Below are 17066 nucleotides of genomic sequence, written 5' to 3'. Positions count from 1 at the left end.
TCCAGATTCGTAATCATCACACTAGCAACATTACTTGTTTGAAAAAGTGGGTAATTTTTTAAAGGGAAGAAAAATCAACCATAACTTAGCAATCCACATCAATCATTTTTTTTAAATAATTCTTTGTGTATATCTTCCCTTGTAATTCTTGTCCAAGTGCATTTTGCACAGTTGTATTTTCCAGATTTTTTCTGTAAAATATGATCAGGTCATTGAACTAAAAAAGGAAGAGTAAAGATAAGAAAAAAAAGGAGGAGTGATACTACTATATTGACACAGCACCCTTTGGGGAGGAACTTCTAGAAATCTGTGTTCCTTTCGAACCTGACCTCTTCCTCAGAAATTCTAGGAATGTTATTGTTCACATCAATCCATGTTTACTACTAATGCAAGGTCCTTATTGCTCTCAGTTGTGTGTGATATTTTGTCTCTTAAAGTAAATATAAGATTCTAAAGGGAGGGGCTGGCCCTGTGGCCGAGTGGTTAAGTTCGCCCTCTCTGCTCTTGCGGCCCAGGGTTTCGCCAGTTTGGATCCTGGGCGCAGACATGGCACCGCTCATCAGGCCATGCTGAGGCGGCATCCCACATGCCACAACTAGAAGGACCCACATAAAATATAATATACAACTATGTACCAGGGGGCTTTGGGGAGAAAAACGGAAAAATAAAATCTTAAAAAAAAAAAAAGATTCTAAAGGGAGAAAACATGTCTACAGATTTATATAATGAGTGCTCAGGTAGCATAGTTGTATTTTCCAGATTTTTCCAAAAGCACTGCTTTTATCATCTGGGCTTGTACTTCCCAGCCTTGGTAATGAAGGCTTGGCATGCTAGAGAAGGAAAAGCCAAAGGAAAAGATAGAGTCTGGTGAGCTGGAGATCGGTGCTGGTGAGGCATGAGAGTGAGGTGGCGCCAGACTGGCAGAGGGCCAGGGCAGGGCTGAAGCTCAGGACTCAGTAATGGCATTGTTGGGTCAGCATCTGTTGTCAGGCAGGCTGAGATATAACCCTTAAGGGGATTATGGCAGTGAGAGTGGCCCAGTGAATCAAAGCCTTGGTCAACAAGCTCAAGTGCGGGCCCAAGAGCAGAAAAGGCAGAGCAGAGGCCTGGCTCTGATACCACGAGATCTGTTTTGCTGATAATGATTTACACCACATGTTTAAATCACTCAGATCTGTTTCACCCAGAGGAGGTAAGATCTCTCCTTGTCTGCTGCACTCCTGAGGCATCTTTCTAGACATCAAGGATCAGTAATCACGGCTGACTGGAGCAGATTCCAATTCCTCATGATGGAAGGCATGGCAGCCTCTCTGTCTGGGAACCCTCAGGAGTCAGGTTGGACGGCAGGGCTAGGACATCTGAGGAGACTGGCAGACTCTCCCCTGTCCAGGTCCTCTGTGGGATGGGTGGATACAGACGCCAGAGTACCCCCCGGGTCACTAGGATTTTCCTACTCTAAGACCTGGCATGTCTGTCTTCCCTTCCTTTTCTTCCAGGGATTCAACAGGAATCAATAAACTTGAATGCTAGTCCTGATCATTTCTAAGTAATGGTATGACAACTTTTGACAAGTTACTTAAATCCATGGACCTGAACAGCCTCATCTCTGCATTCACTGCTGGAACTAACCCTACACTACCATTGCTAAGACTGGGGATGCCAAAATCTTAATCATTCCCTGATTTTCTTTATTAAAGTCACATTGGCTAAGATTTTTAACCTGTCTGGATGATTAGAATAAACATACACCTTTTTTCTCATCCTTTGGAGGTGAATGGACTTCAGGATTTGAGCACTATTTCACGCAACAGAATACTCAATAATGAAACGACAAAATAGTTTAAAAGGGGACATTTACCTCCAAGGTATGTGTTCTTTCAATTATCTGCATTTCATTTCTACTTCTCCATTTAAGCCACTCTGGCCTTTAGAACTGCACCTGTTGTTTTTTATCCATGTCCTTAAACCCCCACCAAGCACCTTGGCCAAGGTTACTACTTCTAGAATTACCTACAGTTCAGGCAAAAGAACTGGGGTTGAATATAGATGAGATCCTATAATAATGAATATTAAAGTCAACAAAATATTTAAACATAAATTCTTCAATTGTCCCTATTTATTTAGTCCTAAAATATAAAATTCTCTCTTTAAATTCAGACAGTTAAGAAGTTTGACTACTTTCTTCATTTAAAAGAAATGCTAAGGTTTGTTGTCAGCCCCAAACAAGCACAATACTTGAAAAATCTCAGCCTGATGTAGGACAAATAAGGCTAAATCAGTAGCCTAAGTTATAGTCCACATTATATATCATTACAATTTAATGGAAGCAATCAGTTTTATAATGTGGACCCCAGTTGTATATTGGAGTTCATTATTATGTGAATTTAATTTATATTTGTCATAAAAATAATCCCAATGAAACTGTCTGAAGAGTAGTTTTCTCTTTCTTTGTGTATAAAGACTATGTAACAGTACCAAATGAAGCACCTACCGTTGCCAGACAGAGTTATACCAGTCTTTGCATCATCATTGTGAGGGAAGTACGTGCTGCAGTCTGCACCTATCCAGTGTCTGTTACACACACACTTCAGCTCATTACTGCAAACCTGAAATCCAAAATCAATTGAAACTTCAACTCCCCGGGACAGAGGCATGAAAAACAAACATTAATTTCTAATTATCATGTGCCTAGACTTTGATGATACTGAAAAATTATTGGTACTTTCTTCCTAATACTAATGACTTTATTTCTTACTCAAGTACTTAAAAAATATTTTCTAGAGATCAACAGTTGACCCAAAGGGAATAATGAATTTTAACAGAAGAACGAATTTATGTCAAAAAAAACAATGAAATTATTGTTTTGCATTTCATTACCTTAAATTTTATATTAAAAACTAAGTAGGATTACAAAATCATTTGCAATTATCCAATCCAAGAGTTTCTTTCTTCCAAAGAAATTGTCTTAATACCAAAATTTTATTCATCTTTTTTGTGTGTGTGTATGTGTGTGAGGAAGATTAGCCTGGACCTAACATCCGTTGCCAGTCTTCCGCTTTTTGCTTGAGGAAGATTGTCACTGAGCTAACATCTGTGCCAATCTTCCACTATTTTACGTGGGATGCTGCCACAGCATGGCTTGACAAGAGGTGCTAGGTCCACACCCAGGATCCAAACCTGCGAACCTTGGGCCGCCAAAGTGGAGAGCATGAACTTAACCACTACACCACCAGCCTGGTCCCTCATTCATCTGTTAGGAAGCACACGAGATAAAGAGAATCTGACAAAGAAGAGGGGAAGCCTGATACTTTGCAGCGATCTGAGAAGAAAGCTTCAGAAAGCTATAACCTTGGCACCTCAACTCAAGATACAGAGATTAGCTACCTCAGTGTCATGGGAACTGAGAACTCCCTCAACAAAGCATAGGGAAAAAATGCACACAAAAATGGCACCAAATTTTTTAAATTATCAGACAATAATCTGTCTTCATTTATATATCCAGGAAACAGAATCTACACCTAGATCTTATAATTCAAAACAACTTTGAATGGAGTGGGAAGTAGGAGAGAATTCAGGTTTAAATCTGAGGCTTAAGATCAGAGTTGTTCAGGAGGCAGATTTTCACTGGATAGATTTGTGTCTTTTGTCTGATCTAATTTGCCAGGAGACAACACACATCCACATCTAAATGTAACTATAAAATGTGACTAACAAATTGCAGATTTTAAATTAATTCAGATTAACAAATTTCTGCAGATTAATAAATATGCCAGAAGAAAAGAGTTTAAAGGCCTGAGTTTGAGTCTCCAGTTCACCACTGTCTTACCAACTGACCTTAACCAGCTCAACTGGCTTCTCCAAGTATCAGTTTCCATCTCATACAACAGCACCAGTGATACAATGACAAGAGCAGACAGTGATACCAGTGTCCAGCGATCATAACAAATCAAGTCATAGCTAACATTATTGAACACTATGTTACAGACATCGTTTTAAATATTACATATAAGTTACAAGTATCAACTCATTGATTCTTCCCAAGAATCCTGTAAAGTAGACTATATTGCTATTGCCATTTTACAGAGAAAGCAATTGAATCACGGAGAGGCTAAGTAATTTTTCCAATCTTACCAGTTAGTAAGAAGCAGAGCTGGGACTCAAACTCAGACGGTCTGAATCCAAGCTCACACTCTTAACTACACAACAGCATATAGAGAATATCTACTGCATTTCTCATTTTAATTATTGTCACATACACAGAGTTGAGTTACTGTAAGTTAAAAATAAATAGGCTATAACCTTTCTGTCTAATGCATAATTATTGTAAATAATTTGGATGCCATTTGCCACCTGATCTACTTAGGTGCATCACTCTTTTACTCATTCATTAAACCAACAGTTAATTAATACAACAAGCTATGTTTGACATCTGGGTTACATACTCAGGATTCTAGATGAATAAGACATAGTTATTCATTAGTATGAATGATCAAGAAATAATTTCATTATTCTTTCCCATGTCCCCCCAAAAAACATTTCCCCCTAACATTCTCTTAATTATTAAGGAAAAAAGAATTAGCAGACCCCTTATAGGAGAACTACTTACTATATCCTTCTCTAGTCTCATGTGCCATAAGAACTCCTATTCTTTGGCAAAGAATAACAATTAGTAACACCTTCCTAAGGAAATTCTTGGCATATCCCTCAGGGATATACATGGAATGACCAGGATTGAAGGCTTACAATTCCAGGACAAGGATCATTTACCTCAACTGGATAATGCAACCAGTTCAAGCAAAAAATCTGGAATGAGGGTAAAAAGAAAATTACAGCACAGGTCAAAAGAACAAAGAACCAAAAAAGTTTTTGTTAGTATAGGAATTCCTAACTGAATTTAGTGTTTTAAACAATGCCATTCTTCCTGTTCATCTGTGAGAAACATTTTCCTAAACTATTCTGTTTTTATTTCTAGGAGTTATCCTCAGCTGGTACTCACTGGTGTGGCTACAGCAGTTATTTATGGTCTGTTCTAACTGCTCAGTGCCTGGACCACACTAGCTGTTACAGATTGTGGCCACTGCCTCTGCTTTTTATTTTATTTTATTTTTTTTTGAGGAAGATTAGCCCTGAGCTAACTACTGCCAATCCTCCTCTTTTTGCTAAGGAAGACTGGCCCTGAGCTAACATCAGCGCCCATCCTCCTCACTTTATATGTGGGACGCGTACCACAGCATGGCTTGCCAAGCGGTGCCATGTCCACAGCTGAGATCCAAACCAGCGAATGCCGGGCCGCTGAGAAATGGAACAGGCACACTTAACCACTGTGCCACCGGGCCAGGCCCTTTACTCTCTTTTTTTTATCCCACTATAGTTTGTTAAAATTTATCTCCCAGATCACTTGTAGAAAGCTGGCATTATATTACATGAGATCATATTAACATAATAAGAAAAAAGAGGAAAAAAAAAATAGGGGCCGACCCAGTGGCGCAGTGGTTAAGTGCGCATGTTCTGCTTCGGTGGCCTGGGGTTCGCCAGTTCAGATCCTGGGTGCAGACATGGCACCGCTTGGCAAGCCATGCTGTGGTAGGTGTCCCACATATAAAGTAGAGGAAGATGGGCACGGACGTTAGCTCACGGCCAGTCTTCCTCAGCAAAAAGAGGAGGATTGGTAGCAGTTAGCTCAGGGCTAATCTTCCTCAAAAAAAAAAAAAGAAAATAGAAGATTATACTTTTCCTTATTCTAAGGCTTTTGCAGATTACACAACAGAAATATTCAAATGACTATGACCAAATTACTGCTTATATACCAGCCAGAAACACAAATAAGCATGTTTTCCATTACTACAGAAATAAGCAGTTTAGGGTCCTATCTATTTCTGTGATATGAAAGAAATGAATAGTTCCCCCACAGCAAGGTACTGAATACTTACTCCATTTCCTGAACAAACAGTGCCTTCTTTATCGCTTAAGCATGTACTAAAGTTGAAGGAAGCCACAGGAAGACACCTGTGTTCTAAGCACATCATTTGGGGACCACAAGGTGTCCCATCTTCCACGTAGCCAAGATCTACATCTTCTTCAAGCTTAACATGCCCACCACTAAAAATAAATTGAGAGCAAAAAGAAAATGGGATTCCATTAATTCACGTTCATCTTGAGACTAGGCTTCAACACTAAAAAGTAGGCAATATCAATTTCTCTATTTTCTATTAACCATCTAATAAAAAACAGTAGCATAAGCATTTTCAACTTCTAAATGAAGGAAGCAATCAAATCTTTCGACCTAATTCTTTTCAGAGATATTCATATATTTTAGGATTTAAACGTAATTATTACAACAAGGACCTGAATTGAAATTACGTTATCATTTTGCCTTGGCTTTATGTACAAGTCAAGTGAGCCATTATAATTAGTATGTGATTTGATAAGTAAGTAGCTTTCAAGATTTCAAACATGTTTCAAACAAGGATGAGAACTGGTTTTGGTTTACATTTCCCAAGAAGATTGCGATGTTTACAAATTATATTTGAGAATGGCTAAACTACTGTAACTTCACTATTCAATATAGCAAGACTACATGTCATATAGGAATAAAAAAATAAATAGAATAGGAACTGAAAATGTATATTCAAAATCAGTTTATTCATATGGTGCCAAGTCAATGGTAGCACAAAAATCTCCACTCTTTTTATTTATTTTTATCAAAATTATACATGCATACAGTTTAAAGAGTCAAAGAGATAAATTGGTTTTTTAAATGCAGTAAAGTGGTCTACTGCTCCCTACTCCTCCATGTATCCTTCCCTGGAGGAAACCATCTTCTACTCTTAATTGATTCTTTTGTTATTTATGTACATACTTTTAAATAATGAGCTTATGTCACTGTTTTTTATTTTTCCCTTTTAAGTATTATCAATTGACTTTCCTCCATGGAATATGAGAATTTATCTCTTTTCCCTATCCTCTCATCATAAATTTAGTTTAATCAATAGTTAAATCATTAACAAACATGCACATTATAATGACTATGTTCTTCAGTTGAGCAATATAGTATTGCCATAATTAAATTCTTTTCATGTACAATTTTTTATTTTCCCTTAGATTAGCATGTCTCTTGCTTGTTTGTTGTTTCTTTGCCTACTTTTCTAAGAACTTATCTCTAACTCAAAACTAACCCAACTCTGCTGTCAAAATCTCCACTCAAGATGTATGTGGACATCAGTTCACGTTCCTGTAGGAATCTCCCCTGCAGTGTCTATGGGGAGTCTCCCCTGTTCCTATCTGATCCGGTTGTCCCCTGTCCCAGGTGCAGAGTAGTACATCTTGGATTTCCCCTCACCATTCACTGCAGGATTGCCTTGTCTCCCTTCATGGGGAATATCTTGTTTCCTAAATCCCTTGCCTTTCTCTTTCTTAGTTTACTCCTTCATTTTGGTGGAGCACAATTTCCAGTAGCTTCCAGAGAAAGGGTATAGGGGTGTAAATTTGGGGGAAACTTGCCTATCTAAAAGTGTCTTTATTTTCTACCCTCACGCTTGATTGATATTTTGCCTGGGTACAGAATTCCAGTTTGGAAATCATTCACTCCATTGTCTTCTGGCTCCCAGGATTCCTGTTGATAAATCTTAAACCATTCTAATGCCTGATTCTTTTTTTGCCCCTCCTCTCCGGAAATGTTTGGGATTCTTTTTTTTAGGTTCTGAAATTTCATAATGATATCTTTAGATGTCCTTCTAATTTCACTTGGTGAGTCAGTTAAGATGGAAATTCAAGTACTTCCAATACTCTTGAGTTACTCATTGCCAATTTCCTCCCTGCTGTTTTCTCTGTCCCTTATTATTTCTATTCTAGCTCGATGAGCTGTTCTATATGTTTCATTTCTTTGCCTCTTATGCCATACTTTCTGGGAAACAGTTTCAACTATTGAGTTTAATTCCTGCCATCATGTTTTTAATTTCCAAAAACAGTATTTTTTTCCTTCTCTCAATGTTCTTCACTTTTTAGAACAGCAATCTATTCTTGCTTCGTGATAGAAGTATCTTCTCTCTCATAAATATTGATGGGGGGTGGTTTCTGGTTGGTTGTTTTTCATTTTTTCCACGTTAGAGACTTTCTTCACATGTCTGGTAATCTGCTCATATTTGAGTTGGGGGACCAAAAAGACGACTGGAAATTCTAGGGCTTTCTGACTGAACATCAATGAGTCTGGATCACTTCCACACAACCCTGATATCAACACTGCCTGTTGTCCTCCAGTTTGGAAACTTTCCGGTTTATTCTTTGCAGAATGTAAAGCTCAAACCTTCCATGGAGAGGGGGCAATCCCATTTAGCTGAGTCAGGGAAGAAACTGTGGCTGCAGCTGCTTCTTTAACAGACTTTCACTTATCTTCTTTATTTTAGCCCCTTCCTCTGCCCCTAATTTCTTTACTCTCTTTTCCAGTAGATGCTGCTGCCTATTTTTGAACCTTTGGGGAACTGACAGTACATAATGGATAAGTTTTTTATTTCCCCCATTACTGACTTCGGAATCCAGCTTTCTTAGTTTTGATAATCATTTGACACACATCCATTTGCTTTCCGCGTTCCAAAATTTTGTTGTTGTTGTCCCCTCTCCCTTTCTCTGTCTCCTGTAGATCCATGAATGCTAAAAAGACCCATTTAGTGTCATTTTAGTGGGATTTCAGAAGTGAGCAAAAGAAGATGCATATATTTAATCCACTGATTCTACCTAGAAGTCTTCATTAATTTTCCTTAATGAGAATGAAATGCAAACTAAAGTTTGCAAGATTTTACCGACCAATTAAACATAACTCTAGCAACCACGTTAAACTAATTCTTATCTTAGGGGTTAATATCCAAAATATACAAAGAACTCATACATCTCAACAACAAAAAAAACTAACAACCCACTTAAAAAATGGGGAAAAAGATCTGAACAGACATTTCTCCAAAGAAGATATAGAGATGGTCAACAGGCACATCAAAAGATGTTCAACATCATTAGCTGTCAGGGAATGCAAATCAAAACTACAATGAGGTATCACCTTGCTCCTGTCAGAATGGCTATAATTAACAAGACTGGAAACAATAAGCGTTGGAGAGGATGTGGAGAGTAGCGAAGCCTCACACACTGCTGGTGGGAGTGCACACTGGTGCAGCCACTATGGAAAACAGTATGGAGTTTCCTCAGAAAATTAAGAATAAATCTACCATATGATCCAGCTATTCCACTGCTGGGTATTTATCCACAGAACTTGAAAACACAAATGCATAAAGAGACATGCACCCCTCTGTTCATCGCAGCATTATTCACAATAGCAAAGACTTGGAAGCAACCTAGGTGCCATCAAGGGACAAATGGGGAAAGAAGATATGGTATATATACACGATGGAATACTACTCAGCCATAAGAAATGATGAAATCTGGCCATTTGTGACAACATGGATAGACCCTGAGGGTATTATGCTGAGTGAAATAAGTCAGAGGGAGACAGTCAAATACCATATGATCTCACTCATAAGTAGAAGATAAAAACAACCACAAACAAACACAGAGCAACAGAGATTGGTCTAGTGGTTACCAGAGGGAAATGGGGGAGGGAGGAGGGCGAAAGGGGCGATTAGACACGTGTGTGGCGATGGACTGTAATTAGTCTTTGAGTGGCGAACATGACGTAATCTACTCAGAATTCGAAATATATTACGATGTACACCTGAAGGTTATATAATGCTATAAACCAATGTTACCGCAATAAAAAAAATTAATTAATGAAAAAAAACTAACTCTTATCTTCCTTTTGTCTCTTTTACGTCAGGATTTACTCAATCATCTCTAAGGACTAGACTCTATTTCAGATTACTAACACGCACATGAACAGAAAACAGAAGTAATTCTAAACTGCATTCCTTGGAAGTAAGATGACTAATGTTCTCATAGAATAGTTAGATAATTACCTGCAGTTTAATGTTCTTCCCTGCTGCACAACTAAAGTCGATGTGATTTCACCATCAAGTTCTCCAAGCCTTGGGATATTACCAATATTGGTACACAAAAGGTAACCACAAAGCACATCCCTGTGTTAAAAGAGTACCAATTATTTACTGTACTTTTTTCCCCATTCAGCAAACCATGTACAGTTGGAACGATAATCTTATCTCACTTTAGCATTTGTTCTTCATCAACTACATTATTCACTCAAATTACAAGCAAAAATTAAATAATCCCAAATTAGTTTGCCCCCTGCTTTAAAAAATGTCTTCTCTGAAACTCATTGGTATGCCAAAATCCCAACCGTTCTCTAGCTTTTCCTTTACTATCCATTAGTTCAGGTATTTATCTAAAGGAAAGTACCCATCAAATAGACTTCTTTTATATCATAATCTATTTCCCTATAACACATCACTGGATATACTAAAAATATTTTTAGTATTTGATGAATGAATGACCTTTGGATGAGTATTCTTTTGGAATACAGCTCTTTGTTCAACCTCTTGCCCCAGAATTAATGAAGAGATTATATATTGCACGCATTTTGTAGATTCTCAACCATACAGGCTCATGATCCCTTCTTTAATACATTTCACTCCTCCCATAACTCTAATTTAACTTGTAAAATGTTTTCACTGGTATTAAACACTATCATATATTCTCTATATCTAAGACATTTTAATTATTAATATAGATAATGATAACCACATGTTCTAATAAATGTCTTGTGAAGACTGATCAGTAGACCAGCAAGATTATACATGGAAATATCAGGATGCATCAGATAGAAAAAAGAGAAAAATTTGGATTTGCATCTATCACCAACAGAGAAAAATTACGTATTAATCCATTCCTAAAAAATAATTTTTAAAAGTTATATCATCATTTTATTCTATCTATCATAAACAGAAATGCTTTCCTAACACAGAGAAGATATTCATTCAACATTTTTTTGAGTGTCATTTATGTGTGCGGAGCTTACTAAATACTTTAGGATATATAAAGAAAATTAGGCGTGATTTTTATCCTCCAAGAAATTATACTCTGGATGAAAAGAGAAATCACAAATAAACAACTATAAAACAGAGTTGGGGACAAGGGACATAAGAATAGTATAAAAGGTTGTGGGAGTTCAGAGGAGAAGAGGGAGTTGGTTTATTTCTAGAGCAAATCCAGAAGGAATTTACAGAGAAAGCATCATGCAAGAGGGACTCTGAAGGATGGACACATTTTTGACTGGTAACAGCATGTGTCTAAAGAGTCCTTCCAGAGGAATGAGGAGCACAAGCAGAACATGGAGGTAGGACAATACAATGCACATATTAGGAATGGTAAGGCTTGCTATACTTTGGAAGAGTAAAGAAGAGAAAACAAAAAATAGAGGTTAGGGGCAAATCGTGGAGGAGGTACAGTGCCAAGCTAAGGCTCTATTTTGTTTAACAACGCAGTATGACATTCAACAAAGTGGTTAAGAAAGAGTTCTGAAATCAGACTGCCTGAATTCTAATTCTGCTTCTATTACACCCTAGTTACATGACTCCAGTCAAATTAACTAACTGTGCCTTAGTTTCCTTCTCCATAAAATGGGGAGATCTGCCATAAAGATTAAATAACATAGCTTGTGTAAAGTGTAATGCAGTGCTTAGCACACAGTGTTCACTCAATAAACGTTGGGTATTATTCTTACTACTAATTAGCTATGTGGAATCAGTGAAATCTGAACAAAGAATTTACGTGGTCAAAGGATTCAGTATATTATTCTAATGGCAGCATGCTAGAGACTGCTGGCCCAGAAAACGGTTAAGAGAGTTTTGTAATAGCTTAAGAGTTAATGCAGGTCTTAGTTGGGGTAATATGATAGGAATGGAAATGAAAAGATAAATTAAATGGTGGGGGAGTAAAAGGGAAGAATGCACATGATAGGCACTTTTTTCTTTTTTTTTTGGTGAGGAAGATTGGACCTTACCTAACATCTGTAGCCAAGCTTCATCTTTTTGCTTGAGGAAGACTGTCACTGAGCTAACATCTATGCCAACCTTCCTCTATTTTGTATGTGGGACACAGCCACAGCATGGTTTGATGAGTGGTGTGTAGGTCTGCGCCCACGATCCAAACCTACAAAACCTGGGCCACCAAAGTGGAGCATGCGAACTTAACCACTACACCACCAGGCCAGTCCCTGATTGGCATTTGAACAATGTGCCACAGGGAAGATGGAGTCAAGGATCATTCTGAGGCTTCTAAACACAAGGACAGTGAGATATTAAGACCTTTGGCAAAAACAGTGGTTTAGAAAAGTCAGAGGCCATTAACTGAGTACATATTCTGGTGGCTTTAATTTTTGCTGATTTTGAGATGCTAGCAGGTGTCTTCTGGGTGAGAAAGTCCTGAGGAGGCTACAAGCACGACCTGGGCTTAGGAGAGAAGTCAGCATACATGTTAAGATTTGGAAGCCTTTTGTAAAGGTGATGCTTGAAGGCTGGGAAGAGATGAGGTGAATAGGCAACAGAATGTTTTGCGGGATGCAGAAGACCTGGTCACTCAAAGAGCAATGCTTGTAATTCACAAAGGGATAAACTCTGAACTAATCTCCATCTCACCGTTTGTTGCACTGTATCCAGGTGTCTTTGTCTTTCCCACAATTACCCTTCTCGGTTCCTTCGATATTCAGTTTCTCATAGCAGTATTTGTCTGATGCCATCACCTCTGAAGCAGAATAGAGTTTTCCATCAGTGAGGGATACAACATGTGAGGTGCTCAAAATGTTCGCAGTTAAGAGAAAATAGCCATTTAAGGACTCTTCTTCATTACAATGTTATCAATTCCAAAAATTGTACCCCAGGGTTCATAAGAGTTTTCCTGTACCATAAATAACCACGACTCAGGTACATTTTTCATGACTGTCCATTTGAAATTTGGGAAAAAAAAGTCTATTTAGATCTTTGATAGGATTTGGGCCATAGGGTGCAAGAACGGCACTGCTCAGAACGTGGCCAATAATTAGGGGAAGATGCTACCAAATGGTTCCTTGAATAAATACTCCACACTTTAGTCTCAGTGGCAAATATAACAGAGATTTCTCACTTGGCAAATTTTATTAATCATAAAGACAATTTTCTTAAAATAGTTATGCACTATAATTAAAGATCCAAGAAACAGTGGTACAATTTCTACCTTGTTTACTATCAAAAACAACTTAATTTTATTCTGCTTTTAGACGAGCTTGAATTCATGCTAAATCTCTAAGAGTCAAATAACATTTTAAGGTATGTCAGCATCTGGGTCAGGATTTTATTTTTCCTAAAGCCAGGCTGGTTCACAGAGCTATCCAAGAATTAGATCAAAATGACTTTTGCAATCTAATCAAAAGATGACTGTTGGTGTATGTATGTTTTTAAAAAACTAATTATGTTAGTAATTTCTTTTCCTACTTCTTGCTGTCAGTTACTACTTTTTCCCAAGTGGAGGAAACAAAAACTATATCTCTCTGTTCAGAGTACAAACCTACATGACAAAACTTTGGCCCCATCCCAATGTTTCTCTAGTTGTTTAAAAGAGAGCATACGCTTCCCCTCCCACAAGGACTGTAGCCACTATTTGTGACAATTAAGGGTTATTATCTTTATAGCTTGCCTTCTAACACAAATTATCTTCTGAAAGAGTTTAAAACAAAAACTGCTTTCAAAAAGGCCAGTAATACTGTTGGAAAAAAATATATTACTCAACATTTAAATATAAATTTAAATAGAGACATAATTTAAATAATATAGTTTAAATATAAATGTTATATATTTACCTCTGAAAATCTGACAAACTTCGAAGGCAATAACATTGAATTTCTTTCTCATGTGACAGAGCTACCTGAGCAGAAGGTGACCTGTAACTAGGAAAGCCAGCTAGAGTTTAAGAAAGATAGTTGAGGAAGAAAAAGCAACTCTGGCTAATGCAACAGTTCTAAGCCAAGCGTGCCGATCCGGGGTCCATGGCCATCCCATATGGTTGCACAGGTTTGCTTAAGGACACTTAGCTGAGGAGAGTGTAAGTGGAGCTGAATTCCAGCTTTGCTATATTCTCCAGGCTACATGACCTGGAATGGACTTCACCTGCCTGGCAGCAAAGGCACCTCTGTCTTATCCAAAGGCACTGCCAACTAGCCCAGATGTACAGGCTGTGTCTTCTCAAAGGAGGTGCCTTTCTCTAATTTCCGCAAGGCTGCCCCTGCTAAGACCTGCAGTGGCTTTGAGGATCCCCCAGTCGTAAATGGTCAAAAATTTACTTTCAGGCCGCATGTCCTTGAGAAGTTGGCCTGACATCAAACTTTGAAAATGATCAAGCCACACTATATACTTACTTTGCCCCCAGATGTATTTGCATTGTCTATCCCTGGTTTTACATCTTCCTCCAAAGCAAATGCCCTAAAATGGAAAAGCATACCTATTAGCGATGCAATGTCTGCTTACGTCAAGTAACTGAAAAAGTAAATATGACTGGGAAAACTAGTAGCTAAGTATTATAAAGACCTTTTATCTTCAGAATTGATTATGAAACACTTAAATTGATATTCCTACTTTGTTAAGATTTCAGTATTTCTTTCATGCTGGTACACATGAGAAATTTAAGTCAAGATGAAGTAACCTACCTGAACACCATCACATGAATATCCATCCATTTTATGAATATTTGGGGCACACTAGGAAAAGAAAACAGAACCATGAACCAAATGCACAACAAAATGTCAGGCTGAGCTAATCTCTTTAACATTTTCTATTTAAAAATAAAGCCTGATAATACGGTTATTCTCTTAAACCGTCTGAAAATAAAAACAAAAAACATCAAGAGAAAGCAAAAGGAAATACAACAATTGGCGCACTTTCCCCTAAAAATATGGATCTACCAGAGGCAAAAACAGGTAATTTCATAGTAGCAAATAAAAAGAACTGACAGTAATAACTCAGCTAACATATTCAGATACACTATTCCGCAGAGCAAGGAAAACAACAGCACAAAACAAAAGCAAGGAGGATGCTGACATAGATGGAGCAATAACTATAGTTCCCTCTTTTTCACCATGAGAAGCAAAACAGCCCTTACACTTAAAATAACCACAGAGCAGAAGTCTACTTTGGGCATGTTAGGAAAAGACATGCTTTAGAGCCTCTCCCATTTTTTCTTGTAGCAATTGCAGAAAATTGTAAAACATTCTTGTGTGACTATAAACAGACGGTAATTTTTAAATTTACGATACATTTTTTCTATTAATATAGTAATTACATACTTATTTGAGAAAAGTTAGGAAATGTAAAAAGTTTAAAAAAAAATGAAAGACAAAAGTCTCTCATATTCCCACCACCCAAAGACAACCATTTTTTATATTCTGGTACATTTTTTCTCTACCATCATTTTTACAAATTTTTATATTTTTAAACATAAGTATACACAAGTTATAGATAATATTTTATATTCTGCTTCTTCCCTTTACTTTTGTCATGCAAATTTCCTCAGGTCTAATAAACTTTTGTGTAGGTGTCATATTAATAGCCATAACACATTGCATTGAGCTAACAAACCATAAAATCAATATACTGAACGTACACTGATTTTGTGTATTCACTTATAATTAAGTGATTATACTTATAATGTATTCACTTAGAATTATTTCAAATTTATGCTGTTACAACTAATGCAAAAGAATATATGTACATAATTCTTGGATTTAGGATTTTATGTGTGTGAGGAAGACTGCCCCTGACCTAACACCTGTTGCCCAATCTTCCTCTTTATGCTTGAGGGAGATTGTCTGCTGAGCTAACATCTGTGCTGATCTTCCACTATTTTATGTGGGATGCCACCACAGGATGGCTTGACAAACAGTGCTGGGTCCACGTCTGGGATCCAAACCCGTGAACCCCGGGTCGCCAAAGCAGAGCATGTGAACTTAGCCACTATGCTGCTGGGATGGCCTCTTAGGATTCTTTTAAAATTCCTGCTTATTGTATAATCACATTCCAAAAAAGTTACTCTAATATACTTTCCCTCCAGGAACCTAAGAGGTAATCATTCACCATATTCTCATCATTACTAGGTGTTAGCATAGATAAACGATGCTAATTAAATATTAAGAAAGGAAAATACTTTTACATGAAAGACCTTTAATCTCTTAGAATGACAACCTTTTGAATAAAGTATTTTTAATGGTTAATGTAGGTATATCACTATTGAATCCCTCTTCTCTAAAGAAAAAAATATGCAGGCAGTCTTCATTTTTCATGGCTCCGATATGCATGAATTTTAGTTATCATGGTTTTGTTAAATAATACCAATACCCCATTGATACAGTTCCAACTTCAGTAACTAAAGTACATTAACTGTGAGTAATTGCATAAAGCACAAACTTTGCTACTAGCTTGTCAGATCAGTAGGTAAATAACAGAAGCCCATCAAGGTCAATGACCCATCTTGTCACTTCTTTCAAAGCCTATCAGTGATTGGTCACTTCCCATCTGTTTATTCAGCTCATGCACAGACCACAAAGTGTGCAGCTGTGTTGCCTCTCTGTTTCTGGGTGACAGCATGTGACATTTTCAAAAGTGAACAATCAGGGGCCAGCCCCGTGACTGAGTGGTTAAGTTCAAGCGCTCCACTTCAGTGGCCCAGGGTTTCGCTGGTTCAGATCCTGGGCGCAGACATGGCACAGCTCATCAAGCCAGGCTGGGGCAACATCCCACATGCCACAACTAGAAGGACCCACAACTAAAAATACACAACTATGTGCCAGGGGGCTTTTGGGAGAAAAAGGAAAAATAAAATTAAAAAAAAAAAAAAGAATAATCAAAAGAGGGAATTGGCCAACAAAGATGAAAGTACAGCAAAGAAATGAAAAGTGATGACACTGGAAGTGAAATTCTAATCAAACGTAAGTGGAATTATAGAAAAATATCACTGACTAATAGAATGCTGATATTTCAGTTTGGCAAAAACTTCACATTCACATCTTTGCAGCTCTTGGAAAAATATCACGACATTGAAAGCACAAAGGATAAAATGGTGAAAGTTGATCCAAAATTAGGAAGGACTAT

The 17066-nt window shown here is 37.5% G+C and overlaps 1 protein-coding gene across 4 annotated transcripts in view; it reads right to left on the bottom strand.

Moving 5' to 3' along the window:
- The window catches only part of ADAM22 (ADAM metallopeptidase domain 22), a 242058-nt gene that overhangs the window by 30539 nt on the left and 194453 nt on the right, over positions 1-17066 (bottom strand). For all 4 annotated transcript variants that reach the window (XM_046670780.1, XM_046670781.1, XM_046670783.1 and 1 more), the window contains exons 19-24: positions 14630-14680; positions 14342-14405; positions 12591-12696; positions 9957-10076; positions 5931-6099; positions 2492-2606 (exon numbers count right to left, since the gene is read on the bottom strand). In XM_046670780.1, coding sequence (XP_046526736.1) covers positions 2492-2606; positions 5931-6099; positions 9957-10076; positions 12591-12696; positions 14342-14405; positions 14630-14680 — 625 coding nt within the window. The remainder of the gene's footprint in view (positions 1-2491; positions 2607-5930; positions 6100-9956; positions 10077-12590; positions 12697-14341; positions 14406-14629; positions 14681-17066) is intronic.

The sequence above is a fragment of the Equus quagga genome, chromosome 8, assembly GCF_021613505.1.
Source record: "Equus quagga isolate Etosha38 chromosome 8, UCLA_HA_Equagga_1.0, whole genome shotgun sequence".
NCBI classification, from domain to species: Eukaryota; Metazoa; Chordata; class Mammalia; order Perissodactyla; family Equidae; genus Equus; species Equus quagga.
The sequence above is the reverse complement of the archived record's forward strand: the minus strand, read 5'-3'. Positions and strand labels throughout refer to the sequence as shown.